The sequence below is a fragment of the Marmota monax genome, unplaced genomic scaffold (assembly GCF_021218885.2).
Source record: "Marmota monax isolate L192 unplaced genomic scaffold, Marmota_monax_Labrador192_F-V1.1 WCK01_AAM20220418_F8-fsc00021, whole genome shotgun sequence".
Lineage (NCBI taxonomy): Eukaryota > Metazoa > Chordata > Mammalia > Rodentia > Sciuridae > Marmota > Marmota monax.
Window position 1 is genome coordinate 18,892,349 of NW_026695228.1, and position 18,621 is coordinate 18,910,969.

Genomic DNA, 18,621 nt, shown 5'->3' on the forward strand with positions numbered 1-18,621 from the left:
CTCCTTTTATTGAGGCCAGTCTGTGTGGGAAGAAGGCCTCAGGAATGGGTACCTATTAAATACGTTCTTTCAAGTTTTTGACGTAGCAAAACATGATACAAAATGTGAAATGTGTCCTTCCTCAGATATCTCCTCCCCTTCTCTGAAGACATACCACTTTTCATTTGGGATTTTTTTTCCCCTTCCAGTGCTGGGGATTTAACTTAGGGTCTTGTGTATGTGAAGCAGACACTGCCACTGAACTACACCTTCCCTCAACCTGGGAATTTACATCAATTATTGCCATTCTGTTTCATTTTGAAGTTCTCTAGCAGATGTCACCAGCTGTTTCAGAACTGAGCACAGCATGCTTGGTTGGGTGACACCCATGAAATGGATGGGAAAAGTTCCTCTAGGCAGTAGTGTGTGATAGGTAAGAGTAAGATTTGGCATCAAATCTGTGACTTTGGGAGATCGGTAACCTGAGTCTCATATGTCAAAATATTTGGCAATCATAGAGTGTCAAATGAATGTCATATTTTTTCCTGGAGACAAGGGATGAGGTAGGCATATAAGCTGTAGGAAGTGGTGAATGAGAGAAACTGACCTATTTATAGCTCACACTCACATATCCTTCGGCTTATGTCTCTTACATTTGGGTGTCAGGGATTTTGTGGCAATGGCTTCTTCATGCCTGTTTTCTACTGGGGTTGGCAGGCTGCCTCCAGAGCAAGGCTGGTACAAGGACCATTGCCATAGAGGGAGCAGTTTGGTCTGGACAGAAAGCAGCACAGTTCTTGGTTTTAAATCTTCAGTATTAATTACTAACACATTGAGACTTTAGTTTTCTGAATGCTCTAATGGGAATCAGGACAGGGAGGTAGGGCATCAGTGGAAGCCCTGTCTCCTCCCCTCCCCAAGTTCCTTTCACCTGGACACTTAATATTGATTTTTTTAAAAAATTAGTTGTTGACAGACCTTTATTTTTTATTTATATGCAGTGCCTCACACATACTAGGCAAGTGCTCTGCCACTGAGGCCACAAACCCATCCCCAACACTATGATTTTTTTTTAGAATTTTAATATTTATTTATATATTTTTGTGAGAGAGAGAGAGAGAGAGAGAGAGAGAGAGAGAGAGAGAGAGGGAGGGAGGGAGAGAGAGAATTTTTTAATATTTATTTTTTAGTTTTCGGCGGACACATCTTTGTTTGCATGTGGTGCTGAGGATCGAACCCGGGCCCCACGCATGCCAGGCGAGGGAGCTATCGCTTGAGCCACATCCCCAGCCCAACACTATGATTCTTACAGGGAACAATATAACCCATGTTATAGACTGCAGGAAAAATCTGATTGTTTTTGGTGATGGGCTACTGGGAATAGATCTATTTATGCCATTCCCAGGAAGAAGGGAAGGGCTAAGTGGTCTGGGGTCTGAGTCCTTTGTGTTGACTATAACATCCTCATGTAGGGAACTCTGAATTCTCAGCTGAGCAAAATACTCTCAGAAAAGGAAGGTACAACCTGGTCACCTTATTGAGGCAATACCAGATTTGAAAGGTCTCCTGAATTTCTAACCCTAATCCCAAAGCCAAGCCAGTTGTGAGACAGCCACATAAGGGAAGCCAACACAGATAGCCTCAGATGTGGAGTGACTAGATTGTCTGCAGAACAGACCTGCTGCCTCAGCAGGTGACCTAAGCTCTTCTCAGGGATACTGCAGCACTGCAGAAATGAGCTCAGGAGGGCTGGGGATGTGGCTCAAGCGGTACCGCGCTCGCCTGGCGTGCGTGCAGCCCAGGTTCGATCCTCAGCACAAATAGAGATGTTGTGTCTGCCAATAACTGAAAAATAAAATGTTAAAGTTCTCTCTCTCTCTCCCTCTAAAAACAACAACAACAACAACAAAAGAGCTCAGGATGCCACAATCCAGATGGCCGTAGGAACCTGTCAGTGGCAGGCTAAACAAGCCACAGAAACTAGCCTGTGCAAAAGGACTATGGCCCCACCACCCCACCTTTTGTGAAGGCACATTAGATTGCCACAGAACTAGAGTGGAATCCTCTTTCCTTTGCCATTTGTATGTAGGTGGCAGTCAATGTACAGTAGTACTAAGAAATAACTATTTTGCTGAGGCCTGCAAAAGTTGTACTCTAAAGGTAGGTGTGGTATTTGCCTCAAAGGGAAGGGTTGCTGCTTAAAACGAGTCACCTGGTTGCTCTTCATTGAGTTAGAAGAGCAGGGAAAGGCCTCTTCAGTTAGTAGTAGTAAAGATAGCTCCAATTCTGCAAGGCAGGCCAGGGTAGGGAGAGGGACCAGATAAGGACCTCTTGAGTCGGAGTCCCCATAAGAATCAGAGTAGGACAAGGTGATTCCAGAGGGATCTATGGTTGGTTCTGGAAACTGTTTGCATTGATCCATTGAATTTTCTTGTTCCCTATGGTCACTCTTCATATGTGGCAATCTTAGCTCTGTCCCAAGTTCAGGCTCAAAAGTACTCCCTAATTACTGGAGTGGTGGCATGCCTAAAAATGAGCCACAGGTAAACAGTTTAAGTGGAGCGGTCTACAAGGAGGTCCAACATTGAGGGACCTGGGCTTGGAGGAGGGTAGGACTTTCTCAATATACTTTTGCATCCTATTCTGAAAGAGGACCTCCTTAAGTGAAGATCATTCACTGATAGGGATTGAGAAGAAGCCCCATCAAACATGAACAGAATATGCTCTAAAGAATTGTAGAGAACGGGGTTTTATGATAAATAAAGATGGAGAGTTCTCATGAGCTGATATAATGAATCCAGGCAAATGGGTGCCCTGATTATTCAGGTGGAGATTTTTCTGGAAGGAATGAAGGTCTGTCTCTTAGGGTACCATATTCAGCATAAATGAGATAAATCACAGTTCAGATCTTTCACATTATCTCCCAGATGTTCAGAGGAAACTCTTGATTATGCCATTTCATTTTCCTCATGAAAATTTGGCACTATGTAAAGTGCTAGTACTTGTTATTAACTATGGTCTGGCATCCCCCACCCCACCAGAATATAAGTGGACTGGATAGCATGGGCCTTGCCTACCTTATTCACAACTAAGACTTCACTGTTTGCAAGTTCCCATAGCTGGCACTTAGTAGGTACTTAAATGTTTTACTGGATGAAAGGTCTCACAGAGGGAACTGTAGAGATCCTGTTCAAGCACATAGCTTTCTTAACCAGTGGTTCTCAAAGGATGATACCCTGACCAGCATCAGCATCCCCCGGAAACACAAGGCTCCAGAACTCATCAGTGGCTGAGAGCAGGGTCCATCAAGCCTTAGCTTGTCTGTGAAGATGATCCTGATTCACACTTTTCTTTTGAAAACTCTCTTGAGTTGGGTGTTCACTTCATGGCATACAGAATCCTCTTCTTTTGGATTCATACCATTTTTAAAATTTATTTTATTTTTTGGGGGGTATCAGGCATTGAACTCAAGGGCACTCAACCACTGAGCTACAGCCATATTTTGTATTTTATTTAGAGATAGGGTCTCACCGAGTCGCTTAGTGTCTCACTTTTGCTGAGGCTGGCTTTGAACTAGCAACCTTCCTGTCTCAGCCTCAGGAGCTGCTGGAATTTTACAGGCTGAGCCATCATGCTTGGATTCATAGCATCTTGAAAACTAGGCACTCTTTTTTTCTGTCCTCAAGGCCTGCCTCCAATGTGGGGCTGTCTAATCTGTACATTCTCTAGCTCACTTAGAGGCACCAGGATGCAACCCTTTCTAGACAACTTCCACTTGTCTTTCTTCACTTTGACCAAGGGCAAGGCACAATCAACTGCATGCTCCTGAAGCATCATGAAGGTGGTCTGTCAAGGAAGTGGCCTGGAGTCATAGAATTTAACTGCAAACCAAGACCAGGTGGGACTGAATCTTTAGGTTCTTCTTGGATACATGATGAACTTGGTGTATGAATGCAGAAAATGGGACTAGAATCCAGAAATGGTATTTCATTTATTCATTTCTTCCAATCTCTCAAAACTCCTTCCTCTCATTTTTCCAAAATAATAACACAGTGAGAAACATGTTTATACAAAACCACATATTACCCCCCCTCCCCCCAAAACAAACAAAAAAACCTGGGTGGCTGTAATATAGGAATGAAACCAGATAAAAACATGAAAAGAAAGTCATCACTTATACTGAAACATAACAGTGTTGAATTCAGGTACTTTGAAAATTATCGGCATAGTAAAAATATTTCCACCTGGATCTTTTAAATTCGAAGTGATCACATTAGAGACCTGAGGTTACAAGGGACCACAGTATGAACCAGAACTACACTTTCTAGGACTCCAGGTTCGGAAAAGGTAAGTATTTGGAATGAGTTTCCTTTGGGAAAACTGGAGGGAAGTAGGGAAAACCCTGGCCATTATCAAAAGGCACTGGGATCTTTCTGGAGGCTAATACGTTGCAAGTAAACTCCAGTTGGAACAAGCTCATTTCCACTTCCATGCCAAATGTCTAGAACAAACACATTAAAGGAACAAGGTCTCCTTGGTTCTACTATTCCAGTACTCTGATGGTGACCAGGGCCACCTGGATAGAGGCAAACCTGAGGGTTTGAAAGGCAAATCTCAACTGTGGTTTTATTTTTTTGCTTTCTGATATTAAGGGGAAAAGTTCTATGGTGTTTTATAAACACCTCCCTACACCCTCTTATATGTAAAGCTTTAGAAAATACATAGAAAAAGATGTTCTAATTTGCATTCTAAATAATGAAACTGCCACTTGAGAACATAAAGTGAAGAAGCCAGGCGCTTTGGAAACCAAGATCTGCCAAAACACCCTTTTGCTACTCATGATAGAAGGGAGGGAAGAAGGACAAGAAGACAAAACAAAGACTCTCAAGACACTCATCAGCAGGGGTAGATATGGGCTCAAATTAAGGCATTTTTGTGGCTCTTCCTCTGGAATGGCAACCCACCCTCCCAGCCTGAGCACCCCAAACCTTAAAGCATGATGCTCTGGAGCCAAGTGAGGTCCTTGGTACCCTCAGTACCTTCTTGACAACCCTGTGACAGATGGAATGTGAAATCTCAGAAAGGGAAGGGAGAAGGTACGAGAGGCCGAAGATCTGTTCCCACTCTTCTAATCCTATCCCGAACCTTAAGTACCGCTTCATGAAATTCCACTCACCCTGGCTACTGCAAGAGGTAGTTTGGGGACTTGTACCCCCAGCCATCCTAACCAAGTTCCATGAGCTACAATGTTTAGCATTACCTTTTTTTTCCCCCTCTTTTAAAGGGCTTTTTAAAGAGAGAGAGAAAAAAAAAAAAAAAGAATGTATATAAAACAATGAATAGTAGGCTAGGTTCATGGGGAGGCCATTGCTCTAGACTCCTTAAACTTTCCTGGGTAGCCCAGGGAACTAAAGAATGCCTCCCCAAATTCCAACCCTAAAAGCTCACACTGTCCTCAGAAAAAAATACCCACCCCTCAATTCAGCAAATCATCTGCATAGAAAACCAGATCCATTGAGTCTAGGGAAGGAGTGGATTTGTTCTATATTTGTGCTGTCCTCTACCACATACTGGTTAAAGTAGCTATGTTCTGCCAGGCAAGGTGGAGGCCCTCATAAGAGAATAAAATCAATGGGGTATCCCCCTCGCCTCTTCCTATCTCTCTTAATTTTGGTGCATGTTTATATGGCAAAAGTCTCAGGAAACTTTACCAGCAGCACCACTCTTAGCTCAGATAAGCAGAAATAAGGTCACTTATAATGCCTTAAGGTGTGTCCCCTGTGGCTATCTCCTTCTGCCCATCACCATTTTTTGGTTCCTATTAACTTAGGATGCTCTCCTTTAAAACAACCATAACCAAGGAGAAAAAGATAATAATTATAGAGGATTATCCATTGAAGCATAAGACAAAACAACAACAACAACAACAAAAAACCCAAAAAACAAAACAAAAAAAAACACAAAAAAAACAAAACAAAAAGCCCAACCCCCCCCCCAACAACAACAACAAACAAATAAAAATCCACTACAGGAGAGCAAAAATGATAAAGACATAGAATACTACTGTTGACAGGACCTGCAGATCAACAGACAACACCTCCCACACCAAGACAGGGGAGGTATGGGTTATTTTTAAGATGATCAGGGCACACTGTCACCACAGGCTTCCCCTTGAGTGTCAGCTGAGGACCTGACACAAGAGATAACAGAGCATGGAGAGGGGTAGCAAGAGGAGTGGGGACATGGGACACGTGCTTGGGGCTGCGAGAAGAAAACTCCTGAAAAAAAAAAAAAAAACAACCCAAGGAAGCCGAGGAACACAAGTCTTGTCATCCCCACTCCAGCTTGTGGTGGGCGTAGAGGTTTCCTATCTTCCAGGCTAAGGAGTGGCCGAGGCTGGTGGGCCTGGAGCAGGAGGTGGAGGAATCCCATCTGCAGGTGGTGGTGGCTGCTGCTGTGGCGGAGGGGGATCTGCAAACACATCCAACGGTAACTCGTCACTCCTGGAAACACAGGGCTTGGGAAAGAGCCTCTTCAGTAAAAAATGACATAGGAAGTAACTTTCTTTGTGGCAGGCAAGCAATGTGGCGTATGAGGCATTGCTGCCACCGTGGTCTATGTGGATAGATACAAAGGAACTCTCACCCACGAATGTGCTTACCCTAATGTGAGTGGTGGGGTGTTCCAATCGCCTCATCCTTCAAAGCCCATTCCTTTCAAAAATCACTCCAGGCCATTTTGAAACTTAATTGTATTTTGATTTTATTATATTGTAATGGTTCTTTCTATTAGTTTTATTTCTTCAGTTAAACAATAAGCTCCTTCCTGGGCAAGTTCTGTGTCTTTTTACTTTTACTTTTCTTTCTCCCATAGTGTCTAGTCTAGCTGGGCACAAAACAGATTATCAATAACATCTTGCTGATTAACTGTCTCCACCAGGGCCAGGGAACTTCACTGAGGCAGCTGCTGACAAGCTGGATATTCCTGGGAGGCCCTCACAGCTCCTCAACTGCAGTCCTCGGATTTCTGGCCCAAACTAGGTCAGGTCCTGAAGGAAACAATTAGTGTGAGTGTCTGGGGTTCTTTCCTATTTCAACTTTAGCTGCTTTAGTGTACAAAGGAACCCTAGAGATCATTTAATCCAGGGTTTTAAAAATCTCTAGATCTTGCCAGAAATGAAAATGTATGAAACAAATAACTAAAGTGCACCAGTCAGTTTGCCCAACCCCACCCACAAGAGGATTCTTCCAAACCTCTAAGGCTCTTCAAAGCATTGTGAAGACCAAGGATCCCAACCCTTCTGTTATCTTTAAGTAGAGGAAACTAAGGCCTGGAGAAGGGAAACAATCCAGTGTGGACAAAAGCCAGCAACTCAGAACTCCTCAATCACTCATTTATGGCAGGGAACTTCATCGGAAACCTCCACATTCTCAAGGTGTCTCACTGAGGACTCTTTAGGAGGGATTTCTGAAGTCACAAACTATGGGGGACCACAAGGATACAATAGTGATAAAAGACCAATGATGTTATCTTTGTACTGTGGATGGCAAACTGGTCAAGTCCCTTGGAAGGCCAGTTCATCTGTGTACTGCCTGGGAGGTGGCTTGGCAAACGTTTCAAGCCTTTTCTTGTCAAGGAAGATAACCCACTCTATTATATATCTGACCACAAGCTCAGGGGAGATCATTTTCACCGCCCCCTACTATCATGATCCCATACACCAACTAACCCCTGTCTTCATGAACCTACTTTGTCTAGCCCATGTGGATTGATCCAGAGAAGAATGTCTTTGTACATGAAGTTTGCCTTTCTCCCCTAGGAAGTGTCCTAGACAACTAGAGTGCATTCAAGGCACTCTTGTAGTCTCCCATAACCTCAGTAAATCTTGTTCAACTTTTCATTTCTTATTTTCTCAACTAAAGCTTCTGAAGGTCAGGGATTATTATGTTTCTTATTATTTCTGTCTTATGAATAGGAGATAACTTCTTGCAAAATGTATGAACTTCTAAATGAACCAAAGATTATGGATGTGGCTGGGGTACCTGATCAATAGATACACTGTGGGATCACACTCATTGAGTAGGTCTACAGGAGTAAAGGGCGGCCAGAGCCTTGGAAGCAAGCCTCTGGAGGCCAAGGCTGGAGCACAGTAAGGGCTTATGGGAGAAATTACTGGGCCTCTGCACACACCCTCAAACAGGTGCTGTTGAGGAGTACCAGTGTTTTTCCACTGGGTTCACCGGACTTTACATTCCTCCTCTATGCAGCTCCTGAATAGTCCCTCCTTATTCTATGCAGCCACTATCAATATATTAAGGAAAAGATCCCTAAGAAACTTTTGTTATTACTACTCCAAACTGGTTTCCTTTCTTCTTTATACTTACCACTTTGAATCCTATATGTTTAAAAGGCTTGTGTAGGGAAAGTAACAATCAGTAGCTCTATGTGTCTGTTGAGATTCAAAGTGTGTGTGTGTTGTGGGGAGGGTGGGTACTGAGGATTGAAGCCAGGGCCTCATGATTGTTAGACGAGTGCTCTACCACTGAGGTACGTCCCCAATCCTTTTCTTACTTTTTATTTTAAGACAGGGTCTTGCTAAGTTGCTGAGAATGGCTTCAAACTTGGGATCCTTGCCTTTGCCACTTGTGAAACTGGGATTCTAGGCCTGTACCACCACACCTGACCCAGATGGGTTTAAACAGGAGTGGGAGAAGAATATCTTATTGACTTTCTCACAGATCTCCGTGCTGAGAGTGCAGCCTTATTGCATGGAAGCATTCCACACATGTCACCTACAAACCTGCCCATCAGGGGTACTAAAGATCAGTGATCAAGAATGGATCTTCTAGAACACACTGTCACAGACTGCACTGTCCATGGACCTGCCAAACCTCAGGGTCATCCATGGACTTTTGTTCTGAGAAAACAAAGCCTTCCTCCCTTATTTATAGTGCCCAAGGCAGACCCTGAAGTAACATGTCTCCCTACTGTGCTACTTACACATGCCATTTGGTGCTGTGAGGGGGACCCGGGGTCCCAAGATGTTTCCTGGTATAGGAGGCATTCCAGGAGGGGCAGGGCCACTCCCAGCAGGGTGGATGTTGGCTGCCACAGTGGGAATCATGCGGCCTGGCAAGGGCTGCCCAGGCATCATGGAACCTGGTCCTGGTATCTGACCTGTAGAAGGAGATTCAAAGTATTGTTAAGTACACTAGGAAAGGGCACTAGAAATGGATCAACTCAATGCATGAAACTATTAAATACAGACAAATACCAAACCTCCCAAGGATCTGAAATCTAACAATGATAACTCATAATCTCTATGATCAACTTTTATTTGTTCATTCATTTGGGGAGCAGCTAATGAAGAACATCTATTCTAAGCTCTGGCATAGGCAGGTAGTGGTAAAGAAGCAATTACAAAGAAAGCACACCTAAAAGAAAATATTCATTGTAGTTAGTTTGGGTGAACAGTGGATGGTCAAACATCTTCATGAGGACACACAAAGTTTCACAGAGAACTTTGCTGGGAAATTAGTTCACAGTCCAAGAACTGCAGCTTAGTCCAGACTGCTTCATGCACAGGCTTTGAAGAAAGGTCTGTCTGAAACCCACTAAACAAGGATTCTGATTTGAATCTCCAGGTCCTATCCACAAAAAATTTCTCCCTAATAAGCCTATGATGAACCACAAACCTGAGAGATTCACAAGGGGGAAATAGACAACTCCATCTCTTCCAAGTGTTTTCAAAGTAATGACAGGAGACCTCAGAGACAAGAAACAAACTAAAATATTTCCTGTATTCAGTTTCACACTGAGCTTTAAGAATTTTCAGCCAGGTGCAGTGGCGCATGCCCATAATCCTAGTGGCTTGGGAGGCTGAGGCAGGAGGATTATGAGTTCAAAGCCAACCTCAGCAACTTAGGGAAGCCCTAAGCAACTCAGTGAGACCCTGTCTCTAAATAAAAATACAAAACAGGCCTGGGGATGGGGCTCAGTGGTTGAGTGCCCCTGAGTTCAATTCCCAGTGTCCCACTACAAAAGAAATTTTCAGCAAACAACTTCTTTAAAGAGACAATAAATATTTTAGATTCTGCTGGACATATGCTTCTGGAACAACTAGTCAACTCTGTCATTGTAGCATGAAGGCAGTCATAGATGTAGGCAGAGGCTTACTTTTAAGGTCAGAAATACAGAATTCTAGCCTGGGTACATGCTAGAAAGGCACATCTCCTTCCGCCAAGTTCAGATTGGACAGAGCTTTACATGAGCCAGAAGGAACATCTTGTCAGTCTCTCACTCTAGAAAACTTAACCATAGAGCTGTGAAGAATACCTTTACAAAGAAGCCAGAGCCAATACTGGGTAAGGGAGAAAGAAATAGGAAGAATATTCCAGGTGTGTGCTCACATAAGTGACATGATACACAACAGTTCGGTCTCAATCACTTCTCACAGGACAGAGTTTTATATTCTGATGTCTATAGTAAAGTATGATTTGCCAAAACCCCTGACTGAATACTGGGTCCATGGGACAATCCCAGTCAGTAGCAACCCAGTACCATCAACAGGGAAAGTACAGATGATGCAGCCTGGACACTAAACAGTTGCAAAATCACTTTGATTTCATTCTACCCTAGGTTAGTTATTCAGCATGCCCCTAGCTTCAGTTTCCTGAGATTATACTAAGTAAAGTTAAATAGTTGCCTACCTATTTAGGGTTTTCAGTATAATCAGAGGAAGTCTTTATTTGGTAAAGTGCCTTATTATGTCACTAGCTTCTCCAATATTCTCATTTTATAGAGGATAAAAGCATCTCAGAGAAATCCATAGACTTCTTTTTTTTAATACCTTTATTTTATTTATCCTTTTTAAAAATTTTGTTATGACAGCAGAATGCATTACAACTCATATTACACATATAGATTACAATTTTTCATATCTCTGTACACCAAGTAGCATCACATCATTCATGTCTTCATACATGTACTAAGGTAATGATGTCTATTTATCCTTTTGTGGATAATGAGGTCTACTTATCCTTTATGTGGTGCTGAGGATCAAACCCAGGGCCTCATAAGCGCTCCACCACTGAGCCACAACCCCAGCCCTCAACAGACTTTTTTATGGTCATAGAATCATAGAGGGAATTGTAAATTAGATCCAAAATTCCTCAAAGTTCAATTCTCTCTGCACTACATTACTCTGTGCCCCTGTCACCAAAATAAATAAATAATTAAAGAAAGAAAGAAAGAAAGCCGGGGGTATAGCTCAGTGGTAATAATGTGCAAGGCCCTAGGTTCAATTCCCAGGAACATCCCTCTCTAACACCAACATAAATAATCATGAAGAGAGCAGCATTCGTGCTGACAGATCCATGAGGTAATGCCTGTCCATCATGCACTGGGATGAGCTCACAGGATTTTGCTCTTTCTGAAGTTACAGGCTCAGTGGCACTGGCCCAATTACCTATTTCCCTATATCCGCATGGCAATAGTTGGATAACGTAATTTTGAGTTTCTCAAGGCAACAGCAAATCAACCAAGCAAAAAACCTTTTGTTTTCACTTACTGCAAATTTTAAAACCTTCCCAAAGAAAGTGTTTCTCTATCCTACAGTCACAGAGAGGGTCATAGAGCCATTGGGACATGGCTCTCTAGGCAATGAGAGAAAAATGGCTTTTTGGAAGGGTGGCAGCAAAGAGGAAAGGATGCTAAAGGAAAAATAATTACTTTCCTTTTCTGAACCATACGCAAACATCTCAGGCAAGCAAAGAATATGCCAAGAGTGAGTGCTGTCCTGTTATTGCTGTCATATGCTATATAGCTCATGGGGCTGGTATACCTGGGGCAGTAGAATTAGAGAGCAGACAGGGAAAGAGATGAGACACCTCTGAGTGTCTACCCTACTAATTCTTACCAGTACAAAGAAGTATGGTCCACAGAAACATGAAATCCCTGAGGAAATCTTACTAAACAAAATAAAGGGTAAGTATATATTTTCCATTAAAAATAACTCAGGGAACTGGGTGTAGTGGCGCATACCTGAAATCCCAGTAGCTCGAGAGGCTGAGGCAGGAGGATTGCGAGTTCAAAGACAGCCTCAGCAAAAGCTAAGCAACTCAGTGAGATCCTGATCCTGTCTTTAAATATAATACAAAATACAGTTGGGTATATGGCTTAGTGGTTAAGTGCCTCTGGGTTCAATCCCCACTACAAAAAAGGGGCATTTTCTTCCCCAGTAGATAGGGAGAAGTAGGAGGTGAGAGAGACATCACTTCAAAACAGAAGTAGCAAAGCATAGGATGGTGGGGAGTCTGTCCTACATACAAGGAAAAGGAAGGAAAAAAAAAAAAAAAACAGCAGGCATCTGAAGCCTGAAATATGAAATGGTTTGTTAAAATTAGGTTTAGCTAGTAGAAAATCCCTCACAGTCTCTCAGATTTATTTGATATTTTACTAAAGACTTAAATCCATCATGTCTAATGGAATACTAGTTAAAGATTTCATTTTCATCCTTGGAATATTAGAAGAAGCTGTGAAAGGAACCTATGGACACCCAATCTTGAGCACATTTCATCAATCCATTTCTAACTGTCCACAGTACATCTTTTGGCTGAGTCCCCAGGAAAACGAAAATAGCACAATCAAGACTAAGTGAGGGGAAGCCCAGACTCCTTGCAGGATGTTCCTTCCCCACAGTACACAGCAGCTTCCTGGGAGTGCCTGCCACAGATGCTCTTTGTTAAGAATTGGGCCCTCACTGTTCTCTTTGTGAGGGTAACCTGCTCCTCTACAAAGGGTATGGTAGCTCTATTATCACATGATACAAGGAGAACCAAAGGCATTTCAGATAAGAAAAGATTAGCTGACATGATGAGCTATTCCTTCTCCCTCTTCAGGGTGAGACTGAGTTCAGAGAGTAAGCCTGCAACAATGGGTTATAATGATTTCCTAAGTACTATTTCCCATACATAGGGCTGTAAAGTAGGTCTAATGAAGGGGTTTAAAAAGCTAAGTATTTGAGCTGAGCATGGTGGCATGTGCCTATAATCCTAAATATTTGGAAGATTGAGGCAAGATTCCAGCCTGGGCAACATATTGAGACCCTGACTTATATGAGGCTGGGTGTGGGGGGGGAGGCCAAATGCTTAATACCTTTTTGAAATGTTCTCAAACCATATTTTACTGACCAATATAAAATGTTTTAGTTTTTTCTTGCTTTTTTTTTTTTTTTGTGGTACTATGGACTGACTCCACTGAACAACATCCCCAGCCCTTTTAATTATTTTTATTTTGAAACAGGGGTCTCACTAAGTTGCTTACACTGGCCTAAAAAAATCCTCCTAAGCAGATGGGGTAACAGGTGTGTGCTACCATGCCCGGCTTAAAATGTTCTAGTTTTATCATTAATATAACATTTTATCATGTCTGAATTCTCATTCAATCAGACCACTTCCTGTTTTGATTTTTCTAGGTACTTCCAAAATTTTTTTTACAGTATTAATAATGAAGAACTTAGGAAGATTTAAATCAATGTACTCTTTAACCTCCGCTTTTCACATACAGAGCTCATACAAAGGCTTCTCCAACGCAGATGGCTCAAATGAGACCCACAAGGTCTGAATATTTGAGAGTCTCTTTTACCATAATGCATAGAAAGGGCAGAGCTCACCAGTGCACCTACATACTAGGTTTTTGTCATCCCCCCCGCCCTCACCCCGGGGTGTTCTACCACTCATGTAATTCCCTTTCTTAAGTTTTTAAATTTCCAGAGAAGCTCTTGCTGAATTAAATTGCCCAGGCTGACCTTGAACTTGAGAACCTCTTGTCTCAGCCTCCCAAACACCTAGATCCTGCTGTTATTTCCTCTGATTGAACTCAAAAAACAGAAAATCTTTTTCTTGTTTTTAAGGTACTGGGGATTGAACTTAGGGCCTCATGCTTGCTAGAAAAGCACTCTACCACTTAGCAAAATACCCTGTATGTTTAAATTTTTATCTTAAGACAGGGTCTTGCTAAGTTGCCCAGGCTGGCCTCAAACTTGTCATACTCCTAATCTCAGCTTCCTGACTAGCCTGAGTTACAGGTGTGCACTACTGCCCCTGCTGGTAACCTTCCTTTGAACATGTGCCAAAGCCCCTGGAGTCCTGACCACCTCACCTTCAAGAAGATTCCTAGTAGTTAGCATGGCCCCCCTGCTCAATAAAAAACACAATAAAAGACAATTTAAGAAGCAAAAGCAACCACTCAAGTTATTCTCCTTTGTGGTTCTCCACATGCTTTCATGGACACCACAGCCCAGGGTATGGTTGGGGACACGATATACATGCAAGAATATATTAAACCAGATGCAGTGGCACACACCTGTAATCCCAGCAGCTCAGGAGGCTGAGACAGGAGGATGGGGAGTTCAAAGCCAGCCTCAGCAAAAGTGATACACTAAGCAATTTGGTGAGACCCTGTCTCTAAATAAAATACAACAGGGCTGGGAATGTGGCTCAGTGGTTGAGTGCCCCTGAGTTCAATCCCTGGTACCAAGAAAGAAAAAAGACTGTAATTATAACTATTCATTTTGTGCTATTTATAATGGCAGTTTTACAGGTAGAACTAGGAAGTCTTTAATTTGGTAACCATTTGATACTATTTTATAGCTTAAATGAAAATGGATGTAATGCAATGGTATGTATTTTTAAAGTTGAGAAAAAAACAAACAGTGGGCCAACTGTACAGCAGAAACACTCTACTATGTAAAATTCTCTAGGCTTTTTGTTTGGTGGGAACAAACCAACACAGGATACTTCATCAGAGATAGGAAGTTCCCCGAAGTAGGACCAAATAACAAAAGCCCAGAAAGAGAAGTTATGAAGACAGGGCAAATCATACAAAAATTCTCAGCATGTAAATGAATTAAATAAAGGCAGTGGGTGGGGAAAAAAAAAGAAGAGCTGAAGAGTTAGAGACAAACCAAATGGAATATATATGGGTGCCAACTTAGTTATTCTGATGTCCAAGCCCATCAGTGTCTGAAGCCTAATGGATTTATTGCAACACTGAACTACTACTTTAATGGGCTCTACCATTAACTGATGGACAGTTTTGCAGAGAAAAATTACATACGCATAGAAACACAGGCTAAGAGATGGACAAATTAATCACTTGATAGTAAATCTTCCTTGACCCTCCTTCCTAACATTTCTCCAACTTTGCTGTCATTTAGAGGCTGATTTTTCCTGTCCTTTTACACATGGTTAAGTTCTGGATAAATACCAAAAAGTTACCTGGGTAATTATCCTCAACTCCTAATATAAATGCTGTGACCTGTTAACTTTTCTAAAACTAAGAAAAGTAAGTTGGAAGGATCTGCTCTTAACTTACACCTGTGTAAAATCATAGACTGAAGACATTGTTTACCCAAAACACATATTAGGGACTATCTCACATGCCTTGATTTGAAAGGCCCCTTTGGCTAACACTAGAATACCAAGTACCAGACTTGGTAGAATTAGCTTTTTCTGAACTGGAAAGATGAAGGCAATCCTAAAATACTGGATTTAATTTACTACTGCTATTAATTTTACTTTTTTTCTTTTTTTTTTTTAGTTGTAAATGGACACAATATTTAAAAACAAATTTTTTTTTTTTTTTAGTTGTAGATGGACACACTACCTTTATTTTATTTATTTTTATGTGGTGCTGAGGATCAAACCCAGTGTCTCACACATGCCAGGCAAGCAGTCTACCGCTGAGCCACAACTCCAACCCCACAAAAATATTTATTTTCTTCATTTATTTTTATGTGATGCTGAAGATCAAACCCAGTGCCTCATGTGTACAAGGCAAGCACTCTACCACCGAGCCACAACCCCAGCCCCAATTTTACTCTATAACATACTAATTTAATTCAAACTCCAAAGCAACCCCACAAAAGGGGCAATTATAAAAATCAGTTATATAAATTTTGAGCTGTTGAAAACTCTTTATATACTATTAAAAAGCCACAGCCATTTTGGAAACATTTTGACAGCATGTAGTGATATGAAAAAACACAAATTCTATGACCTATTCCTTGGAACACACCCAATTCTACTCCTTAAGGACAAACTTAACAGGAATGTATACATATGTATAACAAAAGACATTTGCTCACATATGTTTATAGCTATTTTTTAACTATTCATAATAACTAAAGTCTAGAAACCAATTATATGTTCATAAGCAGGAGAATGGACTAATAAATTGTAGAATAGCCACACTGTGTAACACTATTCAGCAAACAGAAGGAACAAATGTACAACCACTCACAACAATGTGTATGTATGTATGTATCTTATATATACAATGCTTTTTCATTTTTTATTATGTGATTCAGAGGACTGAATCTAGGAGTGCTTTGCCAGACTGAGCTACATCTCCAGATCTTTTTATTTTGAGACAGGGTCTTGCTAAGTTGCCCAAACTGGTCCTACCTCAGCCTCCTGATTAGCTGGGATTACTGGCATACACTACTGTGTTCAGCTCACATATTCAGTATTGAGTAAAAGCCAGACAAGCAAACAAATCACTATGATCCAATCAACATTCAAAACCAGCTCAACTAATCAATGGTATTAGAAGTCAGGAGAGGTGTATCTTGGGAGGGGAAGAGATTGAGGGGACTATGATAGAGGCCTCCACGTGTTGGTTACATAGGTCGTGTCTCTTTGTTAAAACTCAGCAAAGAAATACTTATGACATATGTTTTTCCATATGTACATTATGTTTCAAAAAAAATTATGAGAATAACTTGACATAGATTAAAAAAGGGAAAAAGAAACAATTCTCATCTTGTACTGAATGATCTTTCTCTTACAAATTACAAAAAAATGTAGAAATGCCTATGTTGGTTAGAAAATGAAAAGGAAAAATGACCTATTTCTCTTCTAAAGACTATTTTTGTCAAGTCATTTGCTGGTATCACCTACTGAGGAGAATCTGCGTCTGCTGGAACCCCTCTCAGTATTCTGTCCCGGCCTCACTGTTGAATCAGATGGAGCTCAGTGTGAAACCTGAATACGCTGGGCAGCAGGGTTATTTGGTCTTACCATACACCAGGTCTTCAACTGTTCAGTGAGGACAACAAGAAGTCAAATGATGTGGGTGAAGAGTCAGGTGTACCAACATCAGGTGTACCCAGGACGCATCTCTAGGCCCATCTTTTATAAGCTAAATACAGATGCTAGAATTCCTAAGGAGTTCTCTGTAAATAGCAACTGTGAATATGATGCTTCAACACCATCACGAACCAAATACCAAGTAGTCATAGTGAACTTCCCCTAAAAATCTGTCCCATAATTCAGGAATTTTTGTTTCTACTACTGAGCTCCCAAACTCTTTTTATTTTGAGACAGGGTTTCACTAAATTGCTTAAGGTCTTGCCAAATTGTGGAGGCTGGTCTTGAATTGACTTAGCCTCCTGAGTTTCTAGGATTACAGGAATGCACCATTGTGCCCATCCCTTTTTTCATTATTCTTTGAGACAGGGTCTTGCCATGTTGCCCAGGCTGGCCTTGATCTTGCAATCTTCCTGCTTTAGTCTCCCAAGTAGCTGAGATTATAGGTGTGTGCCACCATACCCAGGTGGAAAAAAATTTTTGAATATATTTTTCTTCAGTTACTTTACTAGGTTGGCTGGCTGTAAACTTCCAGGAACTTAATTTTACAACCATAACTATTTTTGTAAAATTACTCGGTGATTTGCACTTTGTTGATCCCTCTGTTCACGTGGACAGAGAGAAGTGAGGAAGAAAGTGTCCTATGTTTCAACATGTCATATTTCTACGACTGTCTCCAAACACTACTTAGATCAAGTGGCAATTTTAATGATGGTAGTAAATTCCATAATTACAAAGTAACAGGTGTGTGTGAGCAAATGAACACTTCCCTGATCAAAGTCAACTCTGTCCTATTTTAGGGTAAAGTCAATAAAAACAGTTAACTAATAACAACATGTTTTGGGTTGTAAATAAAAGATTTATGTTAACAATGCAAGATGTGAAATCATAATTTTATATTCAGTCACAGTTTCCATAGGAAAATATATCTGGTTATTTTCACATAAAGATTTAAAAATCTGTCTTTTGAGGATGTCAGGTCAACTGATGGATGTTACTATGTTGGGATCTCTGCAGGCTTCTAAGAGCCACTCTATATTTATCTTAGCTTGCCTCTACATGCCCTGGCCACAGTATTTGCATTCTAATCTAACAAACACAAACTCTAGCTTTGGGTAAGGCACTTGTATATTCCTGTAGAAGACAAAATTTTAAATTTTTTTGAATGTTTATTTTTTAGGTGTAGATGGACACAACACAATGCCTTTATTTTTATTTGGTGCTGAGGATCGAACCCGGGTGCCACCCATGCTAGGCCAGCGCTCTACCGCTGAGCCACAATCCCAGCCCCCAATTTTAAAAATTTTATAGAATGACTGTGAGGGCAAAGGGTGCAGCCTGGGTTCGATCCTCAGCACCACATACAAACAAAGATGTTGTGTCTGCCAAAAAAAAAAACTAAAGACTAAATATTGGAATTCATTCTCTCTCTCTAAAAAAAAAAAAGAATCACTAGTATAAATATAAATAATAAATTTAGAAATCTCATTAT

The 18,621-nt window shown here is 41.2% G+C and overlaps 1 protein-coding gene across 2 annotated transcripts in view; it reads right to left on the reverse strand.

Moving 5' to 3' along the window:
• Positions 1-3,951: 3,951 nt before the first annotated feature.
• Positions 3,952-18,621, reverse strand: part of Smarcc1 (SWI/SNF related, matrix associated, actin dependent regulator of chromatin subfamily c member 1) — a 142,281-nt gene continuing 127,611 nt past the window's right edge. The window contains exons 27-28 of one of the 2 annotated variants that reach the window (XM_046436403.1): positions 8,980-9,156; positions 3,952-6,450 (exon numbers count right to left, since the gene is read on the reverse strand). In XM_046436403.1, the coding sequence (XP_046292359.1) occupies positions 6,359-6,450; positions 8,980-9,156 (269 nt within the window). In that variant the 3' untranslated portion in view covers positions 3,952-6,358. Of the gene's footprint in view, positions 6,451-6,715; positions 7,028-8,979; positions 9,157-18,621 lie in introns of those variants that run through there. The other variant, XM_046436404.1, reaches the window with a different exon arrangement.